Raw genomic sequence first — 19,820 nt, forward strand, 5'->3', positions numbered from 1 at the left:
CATCATCTGCAAGAGTAGATGCTGTAGAGGTTAAATAGGGGCCATTGTTCCGTATTGCTGGTATGGAAAATACCACACACAGTGCTCTAGAGTTTCAAAGGAAACAGATGGGACTAGCAGAGCTGGCCACTGGCCACCCCCTAGCATGACCTGTTGCCTGTGTTCCCTGCTGGCCCATCACCCGCATCTCAGCCCCCTGAACCCTTCCTGCAGCCCTCCAATTCCTTCCTCCTCATTAGTGCTGCTATGCTTGATGATGATGCCACCGTACATTTGATAAGCGTCCTTTTAGCGTGCCTTCAGGTTTCTTATCTCACTTGATCCTTGCAAGGTGAGGTAAATTCCTGTTTTTCAGGTGATGAAACCATGGTCTAGGGAGGGTAGATTGCATGCCAAGGTCTGTCAGCTGGAAAACCCAGGTCGTCTTGGCATTTCCTGCTCACACAATAGACTCTGACTTGAGCCTTACCCACTCCCCCAGAATCCAAAGGTAGGTGATAAAGTAACATTAACCCTGCTTTTGCTGGAATGAGGGTCTCTCTTCCTACCACAATGACACTTCCTCTCCAACTCACCTCTTTCTTAAAACCCATGGTGTGTTTTCCCCGTACCACCAAGCAGTTGAATCAATCCCAACACTGCCTACCTGGATCTAGCATCAGATCCCACAGGCTAAGGGCTCGGTTCCACAGACTGCTTCCACTTCAGACCCCAGTCACAAGCCCAGGTTGTCCCTGTGCTTCTGCCTGACTGGCTGTTAATCGGGGGTTCCCACAACTCCCTCCTTGAGTTCATTTTATTTGCTAGAGCAGCTCACAGAGCTCAGAGAAACCTTTTACTTAGTAGATCACCGTTTTATTATAAAAGGATATATCGCTCAGAAACAGCCAGATGGAAGACATACATATAGGGCCAGGTATATGAGAAAGGATGCAGCCTTCCAGGTGCTCTGCAGGGGCATCATTCTGTCCGAATGTCCAGGCGTTCACCAGCCTGGAAGCTCTCTGAACCCTGTCCTTGGGGTTTATTGGAGACTTCATTCATAGGCATGACTGATTAAGTCGTTGGCCATTGGTGACAGAACTCCATCTCCTGCCCCTCTCCCCTCCCCGGAGGTCATGTTGTGGGGGGACCTGAAAGTTCCAATCCTCTCATCAGCTGGTTGGCTCCCCTGGCAACCGGCCCCCATCCTTACTTTACCGAGGGACTTTCCAAAAGTCACCTCATTAATGTAAACTCCGGTGTGTTATGAATAACAAGACACGCCCTTCACCTTACTGCTCTGGAGCTACTTCGGGAACCATGACAAAAGATGAAATATTACTGGTCTTACTATGTTAGGAAATTCCAAGGCTTTGCGCGAGCTCTGTGTCAAAAACAGGACAAAGACCAAAAATGTATTTCTTACTATGAAGCACAGTATCACACCTATGGTCAGCTCTTTCTTCCCTGATGGAAAAGGACTTTAGTTTGGGAGGGAAGAAATCTGATTCTGGTCCCAGCACTGTCCTTTTAGTTGTTTGGCCTCATGGCCTCACTGTACCTCTTTCTTTATCTGTACAGTGAGGAGACTGGTCTAAACCTGTGAGTCTCAACTTGTTTTTTTCTGGAATATAGATGTCCAGTGACATTCCCTTGTAGTCCTCTTGTTGGGTGGCCTGCTTCCTGGTACCTTAGCTGTAACTCAACTCCCTCTCCAGCACTCAAGGAATGGGTTGGGTACAAGGACTGACTGATGCTACTCTTGCACTAACTGTGAATGTGTTCAAAGTTATCAGAGTAGTGAGTAATGTGCAAGGTGTAAGGCCTTTTGTTACTAACAAATCACTCTAACACCTCCCAGGGGCTGCATCAGGGCCTGGTGTTAGAGGATCTGGTCCCATACACAGCCGTCCTGGCCTGCTCCCAGTCCTGAGTCCTCAGCCTGCAGAGAGGTACTAACTTAGCAAATTTTAAAAGTGTGAGTATCTTACAGTCACCTAAAGTATTGCAAAACCTTGGTATTCTGAGTAGGAAGAAAAGGTGACTAGCTGAATTGAAGAAAATGAGACAATCTCCCAATGGAGGTAATTCTGTGGGATGTTATTTGATGCGAGTATTGTTGTGTTTGCAGGACACAGGCATGAGGGCAGACCCAAGGGTGCAGAGGTGCTTAGGTTAGATGTGAAGACATTCTCATCTATAAGACTCAAATTCATTACTCACCTGTTCACCAAGTGTGGAACACTGGGTCTGTTGAAACTGGGTTAGAAAAGAATCAGCCTGGCACATTGGAGATCTAGTTTTGCCAGAAAACTAAGGATGGACCCTCTGGCACCATGGTTTTGTTTTGTTTTTTCAGTCTTCTGGTTGTGTTGTTAATGCGTTTGGAACCACCCAGAGATCAGAAAAGCCAGCCCTTACCCAAAGCTTGGCCAGAGTCCTTGGGTTGATAGCACTTCCAAGACTTTATAGCTGAGATGCTTAGATGCTAAAGATCTTTGAGGAAAGGAGTTGGGGGAATGGGGACTATGCCACAGAGTCCAAGGTCCACACTGTCCACAGTTAGCCAGACCCTGGATTTTCTGTCTGGTCCTGTGTTTGGAGCATTGTCACTGAGAAGAGGATGGTTTGGAGAAGACTTTAAGCAAAGTACATGGCAATATGGGAGCCAGCTTGCTTCCTGTCTCAGCACCACCAGCTGTCGGAGTCCAGGACTTTCCAAACGGAACGTGCGAGGCCCAGGAAGGACACTGCTAAGGGTGTGACCTCCTCCTCTGTCCAGGAGCAACTGGCAGTCAACACAAATGTCAGCCTTTTATCTGTTTCAGAAGAAATGTTACTGACAGATATTACCAGCAGTCAGTGAAGCTCTGTGTGGGACATTTTGACTGATGATCAATAGAATTAGTCAAATCTTCACAACACTATTTAGATGTGCTGTATTTGACCTAGGAAATACAGGCTGGGTAGGTAGGAATTAGGATCACAAAAGGGAAAAGCTGTGGTATGTAAAGTATGGACAAATAATTAAGTTTTGGATCTTTTTGGTAGAATGGCAATCCACTTGAAAATTGTTTCCATACAATTAAAATGGGGGAAATTGGAAATAGTTTGTCTGTGTTTATCTACAAAAAAGTTAACAAAAAATGAAGGGACTTAATCAATGTTTGCTTAATTGAGTTTAACACAGAAGATTCTCAACCAAAATCTTCAGTACTGATACAACTTGATGAAACTTGGGTGTATAAGCAGTCCAAACTTCTTTGGGAATAGAATGGGGTCCTAACACCCTGTGTTCACTCAGCGTTGTAAAACACCTGTTATTCTTAGTGGCATATGGCTAAGACATACGGCATTTGGGAGCACTCTGTATGGCCACCCTGCTGCTTGCACACTCTCAGAGGACAGCTGCTTTAGCCACAGGGGGGCAAAGGTGCTCTGGGTGAGGGAGGGAGGTGCCACCTGGTTATGGGTGATGAGGCAGAGCGAGTGAGGGATGGAACACTGGTGACTGCAGGCGTTCATCCCATACACGATCCAGCCCAGTGGTTAAGGTGTTAAACTCTGTTACTAAGACTGATTTTATTTAGTTGCCCATGATTTGGTGCCTATGCCCACTGCCCACTAGACCCCCATGGGAAAGCATCCAGAAGAAATTAAAACTCATATCAGCTGTCAGTGATGCTGATAAACTTCAGTGAGGGGCATATGACTGGGAGAACACTAGGGAAAAAAATGGGAGTTGTGATAAAATAACAAAATTTTGTATGACTTAATGAGGGGAAAGTCAGGTCTTAGGCGTATCTCTTTTGATTCAAACCCACATGGCTACAGGCATTTGAGTGTCGCATTGATTATAGGTATAGTTTGCTCAGAGAAAACGTTTCATCCTGTTTCCTTCTCTTTCAGGTTTCAAGTGCCCCATTTGCTCCAAGTCTGTGGCTTCAGATGAGATGGAAATGCACTTTATAATGTGTCTGAGCAAACCTCGCCTCTCCTACAATGGTAAGGGCTTGCCAGGGTTAGTCTCTGAGGGAGGGTCTTCCCAACCTCACGTGGCTCTGGGCCGTGTCTCCATCCTGCCGTCTGACAGGAGCGTCTGAGTGGTGCTGAGGAGCCCAGCTGTTGTGGGGTTTCGCTGCCCTGGTTGGAGAGGAAGGGGAGTGAGATGAAGAAGGAAGGCGGGGGTTAGGTCTGCGGCACCCTGAAGTCTCTTGGGTCACTCAGATAGTCCTTTGCTCTTTCTTCTGCCCCCTTACTTCCTTGGACAGTTGGGAGATAGTTGGGAGATGCAGCCTTTGCCTGTTCACACCTCTGGCGGCAGAGGGTCTGGAGGGCTGCCACCTCTCCCTGTGGGTGGGGGTCTGTGCCAGTGGTGTGCATGGTGTGCTCCTGCGCTCCTTGGCAGGGTCCGAGCAGCATGTGGTCTCCCTTCAGGGCTTAAGTGCACTGATCTGCCACCTAATCCTCCACCCAGGCCGTGCTGCTCCCTACCTCGGAGGCTGCCTCAGGGCTGAGCGATGAATACAACAGGGCATAGGATCATCAGGCCAGGAAACTCCCAGAAACCCAAGTGCTCCTAATGTCCCAGCTGTGTGGACAAAATGAGTATGGACATCTGCTGTCAGTGAGCACAGACATGACGTGCTATGAATAAGAATTTGGAGCCCAATTAACATGAGTTCAAAGCCTGCTTCTGCCACTTACACTATATAATCTTTGGCAAGTTGCTCAGTTCAGCAGAGCCTGGGTCTTCTGGCCCATAAAATGGGTATAGATCTGCCTCATAGGATTATTACCAGAATAAAATAAAATGTGGCATCTAAAACCCTTCAACACAGAGCCTGTCACATTGTCAGTGCTCAGAAAGTTTCAGCTGCTATTGGTAGGGACACCCTCCCTAAAAGATGTGAGACCATCTGTAGTTTCTTCTCACCATTTTCCAGAGTAGACTAGCTTCCCTTTACTGCTATGCTGCTGGCAGCTCTCTGGGGTTCCATTCTCGTGCTTTGTCTGGTCTGCAAACCATGTTCACCAGAGAATTGCATCTGCTACCAAAACAGGCATTGTATCTGAGTGAGCGCACCCTGACCATGTCACGGGCCCAGCTTCTAGGAATAAAGTCACAACAATGCTTAGGAAGCGAGTTCTGTGATTTCTCAGGAAGTCTGAGGACTAAGAAGGAGGTGAGACTGAATTGATTGACCCCCAACGTGACGGCAAGTTTCCTGGGTGCACTCTCCTTACAGACCCATCCTTGGACCCCTGCGTCCCCGGTCCCAGATGTCCTCCTTCCCCCACAAGGCCTTAGCCTAGAAAAGCCTGATGATTCCAGATTGTTCCTGCAAAGTAATCTGACAAATGTGATCTACTCAGTTCTCCTAAAACGCATGCTACTATTCTCTTTATCTCTTATTTATTTGCTCAGCCAAAAGATTCTGGATACATGTGGGTGGTCCACTTACCGATGTGTCTCAGCTACATGCAGTCTGGTAACTTTTGCTCAGTTGGAGGACTGTCCCCAGTATTTCCTTCTCTTTTCTCTCTTACATGGTGTCTGGGAAGCCCCTCTGCTCCCCAGTGGACAGCCTCTCCCTGGCCCTGGGGACTGCCTGCCGCCTAATCTCTGGTTCTGTTGTCAGGCTTCCTGTCAGACTTGTCAGTGTGTGTCACTTCGAGGGTGCCCCACTTCACATTGTTCTCTTTCTCATCTCTGCCTCGGCCTACAAAGGAAGAGACATCTTCTCCTGTGGTTCACAGCTCCCCCTCCTTGGCCTCAGAAACTGTGTTCACTTATTTTTCACATGAAAATAAGTGCATCACCCTCCTGAAGACCGTTTTTTGTCCCGTGGGTTGCTCGGCAGAGTTCCATGTAGACAGTGCCTTGCTGTCATGAGAACACAAAGCAGCCTCAGTGGGCTCAGCCTGAGAGGACCGGGCTCCTGGCGTCATCAGGGAGAACTTTGCAAGAGCAACCGTGGAGGACAGAGGGCTCTTGGAGCCACCCACCAGGGAATGGGGAAGGTGAGGGTCTCGGGCTCCTGTTTTGGAGAACTGCCCAGACGCCTCCAGGGCCTCTTCTGTGTTAGCCCGGAAGTGCCAGCTGCTGCTCGTGGGACTCCCTCCCTGCCAGCAGCCATGGGAAGGGTCCTGCTCTCTTCTCACCTCACCTCCATCGGAGAGCAGGCCTGGTAGTGCACCTGAGCACAGGTCGTCCAGAGAAGCCGCACTTGGAGTCAGAGTCCCCTTAGAGGAAGAGGAGGTTGGCCAAGCAGTCTGCGGCAACTGCAGCTGTTGTTCTGTTCCCGTATTTTCCCTCTAATTGAAAAGAGGGGCTTGTTGCATCTGGTCCTATCAATAGATTTGTCTTAAGGCGATGAAGGGTCTTCAGAAACAATGGTCTCGCCCCTTTCTGTGTAGACTGTTAATGCAGAAAGGCGGCATTCATGGCTAGACTCCTCATCCTCAGTCTGTCCTTTCTGAAGACACCTGAACCTTCCAGATGAGAGGACGGTGTTTGTCACCTGGCTTGATTTGAAGCAGAAGTCTCCAGGGCCTGTTCTAGTTCAGGTAAAGCACAGCCTTTGTGGGGCCATAGACCAAAGTTCCAAGTAGGGGCCTTTAGGTACTTATTTGGGTTTTGCCAGTAACGTATTTTACCCATGATTTTTCATCATGCCAGCCTCGCCAGCCTCACTTTATCTGTTCTGTTAGAAAGTAAGTGTGCAGAGATTTCAAGAGTCTGTGACATTAGAGTTTGGAATCTTTCTGGGAAGGGGCAGGATAGAAGCTTCCTTACAAAGATTCACTGGAGCCCCTGGTCACTCCGCTGGAGATCTCCCATCTACACACACGCTTTCTGGCACCAATTGGGGACATTTTTAGACAATTTACAGTGGTTGTATAAGATGAAATTTAGTTAACCAACAAAGGAAAAAAAGTAGAAACCTCCTAAATGAGGCAGATAGAAAGTAGTAGTTTTCTTATTATGAGGGTTGGCCTGAGCTGTGGGTTGGAAAGTCTCCAGTAGCCGCCTGCCAGATTGAAAAAAAACCACTTTAGGAAAGGCAAGGCCAGTTTGGTTCACCCAGTGCTCCAGATAAATGTGGGTACCAGTAACTGGAGCTCCCCGGGCTGGCCCCGGGCTGGGAGGGCTCATGAACGCCTGGAGGGGCAGGGGAGCTACCACCCCGGAGCACTGAACGTTCCCTCCTTCATTCTCTGCCACAGGCAGCTCGGAATGCAGGGCTCTGAGGAGATGGGGAAGGAGTCAGTGGGACCCATTTTGGTGTGTAAATGCTTAAATTTACACACCAAAAAAAAAAGGCTTGAATGGGCCTTTGAATTTCTCTCCAGCATCTGTTTATGACTCTGAAACCAGGGGACTTGCCCTCAAGAATATGTACACAGATTCTGACCATCAGATTGCTCAGCTAGCAGAGCAAGCCTCAAGGTGGGGGGCTGATACTGCTGTGAACAGAAGAGAGGCATACTACTGAGGGGTGTCCAGGACCAGCCAGAGGCCCTTGACCCTGGGGGAGTCCAGCGTGTGGCAGGCTGCTTGCCAGCAGCATTAAGGGGAACTTGGTGGCTGTCAAGGTGGCTTAAGAAGATTCTCTCCCCTCAGCTTTCTTCTTGGGTGCGGACCCATGACCTGCTTCAGTCCTGACTGCCTTCCCCTCCTCTCTACCAAAGGTCATTGCTCCCAACTTCAGGGTTTTTGAAATGCTAACTGTCACACAAGGATTTATTTCCAGGAAAGGGAATTGCTCCTCTAAAAGCAGGAGTGCCTCTTGCTAGTTTGTCCCAGCTGAGCCACCAGACATGTGTAAATGGTGCTTTTTTGGCCTGGTCTCTGCTGAGACTTGCTTGGGATGGAAGGTCTTCTTCCTGGGCCTGGGGGCTCCAGGTCCTGCCAGGGAGTTTGCCAGCCCAGCGGGTGCTGCCCAAAGCTCCCAGGTGCTGTAGCAGTGGCAGGGTCTGGCTGGGGAGGCATCTGCCTCGGTGCAGGAAGAGAGAGCTCCTGGCTGCTGCTGCCCCACAGGCCACTGGGTGAAGGAGGAACAGGTGGGAGGAGACCCACTAGGGGCTTGACGTATGTGGGGAAACCAGAATCTGTGGCTCAGGGGAAGGGACTGAGTGTGGGGTTCCCATGGGAAGGCTCCTTAGAAAGTCCTCTGGGCCTGAGCTTTATTCAGCTCGCCCCTCTAGGCTATCATCATTGTAGCCCAACTGGCCAGAATAATTGGGGTACGTCCATGGTCCTGGGGTGTTGGGGTGGGGGTGCCACTGCTGGTAGGGGAGCTCTCTTCTCAAAGTCTCCCCTTTGCCTAAAGATTTCCGAAGAAGGGAGCCGGCATTGGTGGCTGCGCCCCTTCCCGTCCCCCTGGAGACTGAGCCAGCAGCTCTGTGCAAACCAAAGAGGCTTGCTTCAAGACCAGGCTTTTCCACACCTGGGCTGGAAATGAGGCCAGGGGGTGGAGCCTGTGTGCCTGCGTCAATTGCTGGAGGTTCTCCCTCTGGCTCCCACCTTCCTTCCCACAGGGGCTTGACTGCCATCAGGCACAAGGGGAAGTGTATTATGGGCCTGCTCTCAGCTTCTGGCTCCAAGCTGCACAGCATCAGCCTTCCCTCCAGCTGCCAGCAGAAATGCATCTGCAGCCATTTGGGTCTCTCCACCCTTGCACACCACCAGCAACTCTGGGGGTCCTCTGGGGAGTGTTGAGTCGAGCTCTCTCCAGGGAAGCTAACCCCGCAAGCGGCACGCCTAGGGCAGTGGAACAGCAACGGAAATCTGGCCTCTTCGCTCTGAGCTCCTAGGTTCCTCCACTCCTCTTGGGTCCCGGAACCCACACATATGTACAAAGAGAAAGATCTGAAGCTGTGAGATGTGTTTCTAGCCCCAGGGGAAGAGATGCTGTGGCCTGGTCTGTGAAGGAAAAGGAGGCCAGGTGGCTGAGGGGCAGAAAGTGGGCTTGGCAGTCACGGTCACTTGCCTGCTGTGGGAGTGGATCCTAAGACCCCCCACAGGGTCTTGAGGGTTCACTGACCTCTCTCTGAAGTCCTGACCAGCCCCAAAGTGAGGGCTTCTCCCCCTCGTAGATCTCTCTTCTCTGTTAGAAGCGCTGCCCATGCATCTCAGGGAGGAGCAGAAGTATGTTGTCACCACCCTCCCCCACCCCCACCCACCTGTTACTCCTCCATTGTGGTGCCGAGAGCTCTGCCTGCCACTCAGGGTTGATCCCTTAGTCTGCTTGGAGGAACAGGCACTGGCACCATTTGGCGCCACCCCCAGCCAGGCCAAACACACTCCAGACTCCCCTTGGGCTGTTTGCACGTGGTCTCAGGAGGCTTGGGAGGCAGTAGGAAATGGCTGCCAGCACAGCCTCATCGTGTTCTCACCAAGCAGCACTGGTTGAGGCCCTCTGCCCTGGAGACTGGGGATGCCGAGGGGTGTTTGATTCCATCTGCAGAGTAGCTTGTGCCAGGCCCAGGGTCCTTCGACGGCAGGCAGCAGGCTCCCATCAGAAGAGCATGGGAGTCCTGCAGGAAACAGTTCATAGCCAAGCTTCAGCTTTAGCCGTTGGGCTCCTGGGACATCTGGAGACTGCGAAGTCCCAGAGCCCCAGGGATCGGGGCAGGAAGTTTCACTCAGCCCACTCAGGCCTGTTGCGGGTTTGTGCACCTCGTGCCTTCCGCTGCAGGAAGAAAGCTGGGCAGTGTGCTGGGTGTGGGTGCAGCTGGCTTCCCCACGCTGTCACCTTCCAAGTCTCTGACTCCTCCCCACCCTGGGACCTCCGGGCAGCCTTTTGCAGCCAGGACTCTGGGTACCAGCAAGATGTGCTCCCCACTGTGTGCCCCTGTGGAGGGGCAGCTGCCCAGTCTCATTCTGCCAGTGGTGCGTGGTGCTTACCCGGGCTGGCTGGGAAGGCACAGCCCTGCGCTTCTGTGAAACGCTCGCTGCTCAGTGTTCTGTGGTGGTCACTGACTGTTAGTGAGGAAGGCCTGCGTCTCGCCTTCACGTGCTCAAGCCTGAGTCCATGATAAGAAAATGAGCCTCCCTCGCGCTTCCTACCATTTCCCTTTGCCCAGTGAGACCGCCGTGAAAGGGAGGAGAGGCGCGTCCTGTCCTGTTGAAGAAGCAGGCCCCCATGCTCCTCTCCGCCACTGGCTCCCTGCCCCTTGTCTCAGTCACCTGCGCCCTCTTCTCCCAGACCCCCTGGGGCTGACAAGGCACAGGAAGCTGTTTGGGACCCAGGGGATTCTAACTTGCCCGTTGGCCTCACAGCTGAGTTACGTCAGTGGGGGGAAAGCAAGGTGACACTAATTTGGAGTCAAGTGTTGCTGCGCCCATGAGGAAATAAACCCCAAGTGTGGAGCGTAGTATGTGAAAGGGGGCTAGAGCCTAAGCTCTTTTTATCAGTGAGATCCCTGGGACAGAGAGAGAGAGGGAAATAAATGCCAAGGATGTCTACAGTATAACCACTGCCTCAAAGTAGACCATTTTTCCTCCCATCTTTGTTAGGGGTTTTGCCTCCAATACTGGATTATGAAAAGTGTCAGACATAGAGCAAAGAGGAGAGTTTTGCACTGAATACCCAGATACCCCCACCAAGAGTCTGCATTACCACACATACTATTATTTATCACATATTTCCATCCACCAAGCCATCTTTGCCTTTTGATACATTTCAGAGTAAAATGAAAACACCAATATGTTTCTTTATTGGGGTTTTAATTATAAAAGTAATGCATGTGCAAACTATTAAAAATACACAAAAATATTTTTCTTCTAATCCTTTTTTCCACCACTCATAAGGTGTATCCATCCAAATGTTTTTATGTACTTACACGTATATATATATATATATATATATATATACACACACACACACACACACACAGATACTTAAATGTGTATGGTATGCACTGCTTTACAGAGAGACCAAGCCTTTTTATTGATCTGCCATTTACCACATTTGGAGTGTGAGGTTCCACCTCACTGGCAGATTAATTATGTGCCATCTGCTTTTTCTGTTCGCATCTCCCTTTCAGGTGGGCCTGTGCTTTGCCAGATGCTAACAAAGTGCCCACAGGGTATCCTAATGGCCAGGAAGCCAAGATGACTTCTCTGACAGCTCGCTGCATGGGGACTTAGGCATTGAGTGGTTTCTATCACAGGCTTTTTCCTTGGGGTTCCTTCTAGGCTTGGAGTCACCATGACTTTCCAGACTCTGAAGAATCCTCATTTTATGAGCCACAGATGTTGCCCTTTCCACCAAAGTAACCAAAGGGCACAGTGGCAGAGGAGGGTGCCAAGCAAACAGTCCAGGCCCTGCAGATCACCAGCCCCCTGGCAATCAGGGCGTTTGGCCTTTCTGGCCTCAGTATCCTCATTTGCAAAATAAAAACAACACCACGCACCCTGCCTAGCTCATGAGGTTGTGAGGCTCCTTTGAACACGCACGCACACAGAATCTCAGTATGTGTCACTGGCAGGGTTCACCACCGCGGAACACCTTTCAGCAGGCACATTGGTCCTGCTTCATGCTCTCCTTTCTCACATCCATGACCCCTTTCTCCTGTGGTTCTGGAAACTCTGGGTAACCTTCTGCTTCACTCTGACCTGTCTTTAAAATGTTAGAGTTAACCTGGTTCTGTCTTCTGCCTTCTTCAGATTTTGGTCTAGTTTCTTTATCCTACGTCTACCCCTGTTGCCCACAACTGACTTCTAAATCCCAGACCTACACTCATACCGACTCCTGGAGGTTCCGATTAGCGTCCCAGGGAGATGCCTGGTCAACACCTCCCACCCAACTCTGAGTTTCACTTCCTTCTCATGCTTGTCCTCCTCCTCCTGGGTCTCTTCTCATAGTGACAAGTGCCCCACCATTTGCCCAGCTGCCCTCGTCAGCACAGGGCACATTCTCCTTGAGTTCATCTCACCCGCACTGCTGTGTCGGCCTGCAGAGTGGGCTTCCCATCTTGGACTCTTCCAGCCCATTCTCCAGGCATTTCCAGAGGCCATATGTGATCGGAGTGCATCTCCAGGGCTTCACAGTGAACCAGATAAAACCCAGGCACCACAGCAGGACACGAGTCCATCCTTGGGGAGTTGGTCTGCCCTTCCTACCTGGGCCCTGCACGTCTCTGCACCTGCCAAAGCAAACTTCCTGAGTTCCCAGGTGGGCAGATACTGTTCCCTTGGCCTGGAACATCCTTCCCTGAATGTTCTCCACCCTAGTTAGGCATCTTGCATACCTCTCATACCTAGTCCCATATGCATTGTAAGACTTCTAGAAATTCCTGCACTGTTCATTTCTGTTTTCTTGTTTGACCTCTCTGCTAGACTTTGAGTTTTTTCAGTCTTGAGACCATAGCTTATTCACTGAGTCGCCTGTCCCCCGACTGTCATAGAAATTAATAAAGGACTTCTGGCGTGGCCATGGTGGCCCCCATTTTGCTTGGGCTCCTCAGCCATGGCTTTGCCATGGGCCTGTGGTGGGCGGTAGCTTGCTCGCATTCATTCTTTCTTGGGGGGGTGGGCAGTCTTTTTTTAAAATGGAGTTGTACAACTTAGTGGCATTTAGGACATTCACAGTGTCATGCAGTTGCCATCTCTATCTAGTTATGGATATTTTCATCACCCCAAAAGATAATCCCTTGCATGATCACACTTGGGTGAAATATCTGAAATAGCCTCACAGAGCCAGACAGTAGAACGTAGTTGCCAGAGGCTGAGGGGAAAGGGAAATAGGGAGTTGCTGTTCAACAGGTATGAAGGGAAGTTCTAGAGCACTGCTATAAAAATGTCCGCCTGTATGGACAAACCCTGGGCTGTAAACTTACCAGTCTGTCAAGAGGGTAGGTTTCGTGTGAAGTGTTCTGAACAAAACCAGAAAAGAAAACTCCTTACTCATTTAATGGTAGCTCCCCATTCCCTCCGGTCCCCAGCCCCTGATTTGCTTCTTATCTCTATGAATTTGCTCACTTAGGACATTTCCTATAATGTGGCCCTTTGTGTCTGGCCTCGTTCGGTTAGCCTAATGTTTCTGAGGATCCTCCACACGGTAGCATGCACGCGGCAGTCCTGCATTCCTCTTCCTGCTGAGTGGTACTCTGTCCCACGGGCATGCTGCATTTTGTTATCCATTCATCAGCTGGTGAATATTTTGGTTTCTATCTGTTGGCTGTTGTGAATAGTGCTGCATCATGCATGTGCAAGTATTTGCTAGAGTACCTGTTTCTTCCATTCATTCTTGATGTGTACCACTCTCCCCATCGCCATTTTTTCCAATCCAGAAGTCAGCGCACCCAGTCTGTGTGTATATGTCGAGGGGGAAGGTCTCTTCAGGGAGACTATTTGCCTTGTACTGCCGCTGCACCATGTGTGTCCCTCTCCAAGCCTTTACCGTCCCCTCTTCCCAGTTCACTATTTGATGATTGACATGTGTTGTGCATGTCTCATCCTGCGTTGAGGGCCTTCTGGTCAAGGTTCCTCTTGGGCTTCTGTGTCTCCCACAGAGCCTTGCACACTGGGTGACCCAAGCAGCCCCAACCAGTCCCTAGACCTATGTGTACCTGCTCCGTGCTGCCCACCTGCTGGCGACTGACCCTCTCCCACCCTCTGTGTCCCCTTTGCAGATGACGTGCTGACTAAAGACGCGGGTGAGTGTGTGATCTGCCTGGAGGAGCTGCTTCAGGGGGACACAATAGCCAGGCTGCCCTGCCTGTGCATTTATCACAAGAGGTACGAGGGCCATCCCGCCGGCTCGGCTGACCCCAGATCCCAGGTGGCTCCCTCCCTGCAAGCAGAGCAGAGAAGGGCAGGCCCTCACCACTAGCCGTCCTGTCCCCTTCAGTGGTGGGACCATCTCTCCTCCCCTCAAAGGCTCTGCATGGGGTTGAGGCAGAGGCCAACACGCGGAAGGTCTCAGCCTGCCGAATACAGAGCAAAGTGGTTTTGCTCTGGCTTAGCAGCCTGGACAGTGGGGCTGAGGGGAGACCTGTGGGCCCCACAGGGTGGGGGTGCTTAGGGCCCACTTGGGAAGTTGAGTCTCCGTCTGTCTCCCAGAGCCTTTTCTTCCTCTACGGGCCCCTCTGCTCCACACGGTGAGGACCCTCACCTGTGTGAGAGAGGCGGCACGGAAGGGTGCGCTTGCTGCCCGAGCCCCCTCCCCCACAGAGGGCCAAGGGCAGGAACAACCACTACCTGTGGGCCTTGGCACTAAGAGCTGCCATTATTAGCAGGGCCGAGCGCCATCCTTAGGCTCCAGCACAATCCTTGTTCTGGTTTCCAACTGGAAAGAAGACACCTCCTTACCCAAGACAGGAGGACTCTCTGTGCTGCCTGATGGCTACCACCTGCTCTCAGCTTCTCGAGCCCCAGAGCTTCTTCCTGACACAAAAGCTTTTCCAAAGTGTGACTCACAGGGCCACTGGCCACAGGGCAACTGTGGTACCCAGCACACGGATGTGGCTGGTGCATGGGAGGCTCAAAGTTGGCCTGGAGGTGGGGTCTTGACTCGGCCCAGCACAGAGGACTGGAGTGTTCTGGTGAGGCAGAAACCAAAACCAGGAGAAGGGAGTCTGACTCTGGGGCAGAACTATGCAAATTATCTGTCTGGTTCCTGTCTTTGAAAATACCCAGATGTTGGTTTACAAATCAGAAAGCTGTCTTGGGGCAATCTCTGTTTCCTCTCTGGTTCAGACAGTCCTTTCTGTAAACCCTGGAGACCAGGGTTTCACTGTCAGCCTCTCCTTACTAATGTCACTAAGCCAGGGGGTCCATCCTCCCCTTCCCACCTTCTCCGGGAAGGGATAGATGCTGGCTGCCAGCCACAACCATCAGAGCCAGGTAGAGCTTGGGGGTCTCCTGAGAAGTCCCCTGCTGGGAAGGGAACCTCAAGGTTGCTCCTGTGACCTAGGAGAGGCCTGCCAGGACCCCCGAGCTCAGAGTGAGGGCCAGTCTGCTGGGTCTTTGTTCCCAGTTCCGTTCCCTTCAAGCCTGAGAGATAGTCACCTAGCTGCCCGACAAAGCCCTCCCCTCTCCCTTCCTTACTGGTAGCTGTTGCCATCCGTGCGGCAAGGCCTGGTCTCACTCCCCTTCGTGCGGGGCCCAGGTCCACCCCAATCCTGCAGCCCACTGCCAGGTGGACTGCCTCTGGCTGAGCTAAGACCAGTCTTTGTGTTCTCCCTTCTCTCTGCTTCAGAAAGTGGGTATCTAGGGACATGTTCATTGTCCCCTCGGGTCCTCGCAGGTGAGCTTAGCAACCCTGGCCCTTGGCAAGAGCCCCCAGAGAGTGGCCTGTCGCGGGGTAACGTGCCTCCCCTTGCTCCCCTGCCCCACCCCAGTTGCATAGACTCGTGGTTTGAAGTAAACAGATCTTGTCCAGAACACCCTGCGGACTGACCCTGCTGGGCTCCCTTGCTGACTCCTCTCAAAGGTGAGCCATGCCTGGGAGTGCTCTGGGCGCGAGGCTTGGGGTTGAGTCACCCTGGGGCCTGGTGGCGGGGGCTGAGTCACCCTTACACACACCCCTGAGAGAGGAGCAGAGAGAGGGGGGAGTGTCTCACCCTTCAGCGGTTCTGTGGGGTGGTGGTGGTGGTGGCGATTCACTGGGAAGGGTAACATATACAGATGCACACGGTTACAGAGGAGAACCTGCTGTAGCATTAGATTAGCTGGGGAAAAGATCAGCATATTCCAGACATCTAGATGAAGCTCCCTGAAGAAGGTTCCGGAAGATGCCCTTGGGATGTGCTGGGTAGGAGCACCAGCATGAGCTCTGGGCCTGGCCCCAGGTTTGCACCCCAGCTCTGCCTTGTGCTCGAGGGGCAGCTAGAGCAAGTCCTCCCCTCTGTGGGTCTCAGCTTCTCTGGGGACAGATAATCTCTCCCCATCCCCAGATCATCGCACTTACGCACAGGATGGTCTGCAGGATGGGGCGCTGTGCCCTGCAGGTCTTGTCAGAGGTCCATTCACTGCAGGTTCTTCCTGCTTGCAGGTCACCTCCCTCGGCCCACTTCCAGATGGATCTGAGGCCTCCAGGCCAGTCTCGGACCCCCTCCCCGACCCCCGCGCCCCCGCACAGGTCCCCGACTCCACAGCAGGCCAGCGCAACAACTTCCTCCCTGAGATGCGCACACGTGTCCCCATTTCAACCACCCAGTCTGACCTCTGTTCCTTCCCCAGGACACCTGGCTTTACCACTGACCATCCTCTCCTGTCCCTCATCCCACCTGTCCCTTCTGAGTTCTAGGCTGGCACTTTCTTTTTTCTGGCAAATAGTCAAAAACCCCAGAGAAACCAAAACTGACTCCACCTCATCTCACTATCAAAGGTTTCTCATTACTTTGTTTTCTTTTATTATCCATTAGGTTTATTTTATTTATTCTAAGTAAACTCCCAGAACAGCTGGTGATCTCAGACAAATCAGGGACGTTTGCTCATTTTACCCTCACCTTAAACACTGAGGACACAGGGGGAAGAAAAGTGAGGAGGAGAGCGAGGGGGAGGCAGAGGGCATGGGGCCAGCGCTGGAGTGCCAGCCGTGTCCTGGCATGATGCTGGGCTCCGCGCTGACCCATCCAGACGCCAGCAGCTGGCCTTGCCTTGGCCAGTAGAGCATGACTTACATATTGCGGTCCACACAGGGACAGCCAGCCCCCGTCCTGAGAGGAGGCATCGGCCACGGGCAGAGCTGAGCTGGGGACACCAGTGGGGACAGGGCACCCCTCCTGCACTGACTTCCAGAGAATGGCTCTCCCTTGCTCCCTGAGGACACCAAATTGGATGAGAGCGAGTTTGAGAGAAGAAAGAGTCAACCGCTATCCTTCCCCTCACCCCTCGTGCCAGGAGGGAAAGGGCATTTTCTTTTTCACCTTTGAAAGGCGTTGTGGGTCTGTCTCTATAAAGTGTTTACAAAAAAAATTATAAAAAAAACAAAAAGTCTAGTGTCAACTGGTGTTTTCCCTCATGATGTTTACAGATTGCCGTATGCTGCCCAGCTAGAGCCCACTCGGTGACAGCCGGACAGGCCACGTGCTTTGAGGGCCAGGAGCACACGCACATGGTCTCCTGTGCCCAGCACCCGGCCCTCTCCATCATCAACCGCTCTGCCTTGGGTGTTCTGTGGTTTTTGTTCCTTTTTTTTTTTTTTTTTTTTTCTGGCTTGTTTTTGCACTTTTCTTCCCTTTGGGACCCTGATATCTTGACTTCATTGCCAAAAAAACAAACCATCGAGGACCTTCTCCCCTCCATTCCCGTTCTCCCTCCTGGTTCTGGTCAGTTCAGAGGATTTAACAATCACAAGTGTCCTGCAAAAATGCCTGAATATTTTTCTTAGACCCTTGTGTGGATTTTCTTTTCCAGAAAACTTAGATAAACAAAAGACTTATTAAAAGAATATGTACAGCTACCCCTGTTTTCAGGCACTCTGAGAACATTTTAGCCATTGATGTTCACACGTGGCATCAGCCCATGCAAGATAGGTTTCTGTATTTATATATTAAAATACAAATAAAACCTTATAAAATGTTTAAAAAAATGTTCAAAGCTTGGGGGAAAAGCTTTCTTCATTAGTCAAGGTGTTTTGATATGGTATTAAAATAATGTCTAATAAAAGATGCACCGTGTGACTTTATTTTAATGAAGTATTGTTACCCAGTCAAGAAGCGGGGGTTGAAGGCCTGTCCCGCACCCCCTCGCCTACCTCCTCGCCTCCCTTCAGGCTGCTGTGGGCCCAGGGAGTGTGAAGCGGTTCTCCAAGCAGTCACGCCCAGGGGGAGGGAACGTGGCAGGTCAGAGCCGAGTCTTAACGCCTGCCAACCCTCTCAGCCAGTGGGATCAGCCTGCCACCACCTGTGGAGTGGTTGTGACAGGACTCTTCGGGAAAGAGCTGCGGGGGCAAAGCTCTGGCGGCCGCAAGGATGCAGGTTCTTTCAGGTGCAGGCCCAGCCCCACTTCATCCTCGGCTCCCCATCCCACGTCCTGCCCTGCCTGTTGCTCAGTGCTGACTCATGGGCATGCTTCATGGAGGCCCAGAAAGAGGCCCTGCTTTGGGGCTGAGCCAGCTCAGAACCCTTGAACTAGAACCAGCCACTCAGGGCTCACAAGAGTTGGCACACCTCGGATGGGCGGGAAGCTCAGGACGGGGTGGCAGTGCACACCCAGCCTGTCCCCATGCCAGACAGGCTCCTGGAGCGCACGGCGGGCATTGTGGAGCCTCTTAGCAGAGCTTGCAGAGGGAAGCTCAGCTCGCGAGGGAGCCGACTCCTCGGCTTCTCCACTCTGCCCTTCTCAGCCCCCATGTGCTGTGGGCTGTCACCCCACCAGGCCTTGGCTCTGCAGTCTGCATCAGATGTTTCTGGAAGCACCTTCTCTGTGTAAGGGTGTTGCAGGCCAGTGGGCAAATGTGAGCCGAGACACGGCACACTCACCTTGTTCAGAGAAATACTAAAGAAGAATTTGTGGGTCTAATCCTGAGCATCAGACCCACCTGGGCTGGGGACCCCAGGGACCGACTGTCTCCATCGTGGCACGAACATGGGCTCTACACCATCTGCATGCAGACTCCTCTACTTGGCACAACGATCTTAGGATGACTTCATCTAAACTTGAGATGCCTCGCATGTGACGTGAGGACAGAGTCAAGCAGCTCAGGGGTCATCATGAGGGTCAGAGAACCTGCCCAGAAGCCCCTGGCACATGCATAGCAGACTCCCTCGTAGCTCCGTCACCACAAAGAGTGCTGTTCTATTCACAGCACCTCCTGCTTCTGCCTGGCAACTGTGTCTCCCTGTTCTATATTTAATTCCTCTGGCAAAGCTGGCCCTGAAGGAGATCTCCTTGCTTGACCCCTGGGCCTGCAGGCAGAGGCCTGTGTGCCCACCTCAGTGGCTTAAGCCCAGCAGCCTTGGCAGTGACCTGGACAGCCGAGTGATCGTGAGCCGGGTGGGGCAGGCTGGAGCCCACGCTGGGTGCTATTCCAGGCTCTTGGGCTGGTGCTTATCTCCACCCCCAGCCACTTCCACTCCCACCTGGCACACAGCAGCCCTATGCTGGAGGCCGCCTTCTCCAAATTCAGACCCTGATTGCCAGCTTGTGGGGTAGGGGTGGGACCAGCGTGGTTTGGGATTCCCGAGTGGAACTGGTATCTGTCCTGCATCCAGACAGCTCTCCTGAGCTCATACTTTCTGGGAGGGGAGGAAATCGGCAGGAGCCCAGCACACGTTGGGGGAGCTTCCTGGGCAGCAGCTCACTAGGACCATCTAGTGGCCATTTAGTGGTGTTGAGGTTTGTAGGAGAATGTCCTTATTCTCAGGAGTTGGTGCTGAATTATGTAGGTGAATGATGTCAAGAAACATGTAACTCAATTCCAAATGGCTCCCCCAAAATACACAAACCAAGTATTAAAAATACTCATTGTTGAATCTTCAGTGGCTGGTATGTCAGTGAACAGTGTACTTGGTCTTTCAGCTCTTCTGTATGCTTGGAATTTTTTCTAATAAAACAGCGTGAGGAAATGGCCACTTGCGGAGTGAGCACCTACTAATTACCAGGCAATGGGGCGCGCATCAAAGAAGAGCCCTGCCCAGTAGGGGGAGACACCTGCCATTGCAGAATTCTCCCCTGGAGGGCTTGCCTATAGGCGGTCCAGGTGGGAGGGGAGTGGGCCAGGGAGCCGGGGGTTAGATCGTAGTGTACGTGTGGCTTGGGGCGAGGGCCAAGGAGACTTGCTCTCACACCGCCCCTTGGCGTAGCTACTGCTCCCATCCGGGGAAGCCAGGGGGCAGAAACGTCACAAACCCTGAGTGAACTCAGCGTTCAGCCCTGG

The 19,820-nt window shown here is 52.0% G+C and overlaps 1 protein-coding gene across 2 annotated transcripts in view; it reads left to right on the forward strand.

Annotated features, from left to right (window-relative positions):
• The window catches only part of ZNRF1 (zinc and ring finger 1), an 87,852-nt gene extending 70,225 nt beyond the window's left edge, over positions 1 to 17,627 (forward strand). Inside the window, exons 2-5 of one of the 2 annotated variants that reach the window (XM_036909279.2) lie at positions 3,892 to 3,987; positions 13,627 to 13,732; positions 15,337 to 15,428; positions 16,974 to 17,627. In XM_036909279.2, coding sequence (XP_036765174.1) covers positions 3,892 to 3,987; positions 13,627 to 13,732; positions 15,337 to 15,394 — 260 coding nt within the window. In that variant the 3' untranslated portion in view covers positions 15,395 to 15,428; positions 16,974 to 17,627. Of the gene's footprint in view, positions 1 to 3,891; positions 3,988 to 13,626; positions 13,733 to 15,336; positions 15,429 to 16,638; positions 16,937 to 16,973 lie in introns of those variants that run through there. The other variant, XM_036909278.2, reaches the window with a different exon arrangement.
• Positions 17,628 to 19,820: the final 2,193 nt, after the last annotated feature.

Source organism: Manis pentadactyla, chromosome 15 (genome assembly GCF_030020395.1).
Source record: "Manis pentadactyla isolate mManPen7 chromosome 15, mManPen7.hap1, whole genome shotgun sequence".
NCBI lineage: Eukaryota > Metazoa > Chordata > Mammalia > Pholidota > Manidae > Manis > Manis pentadactyla.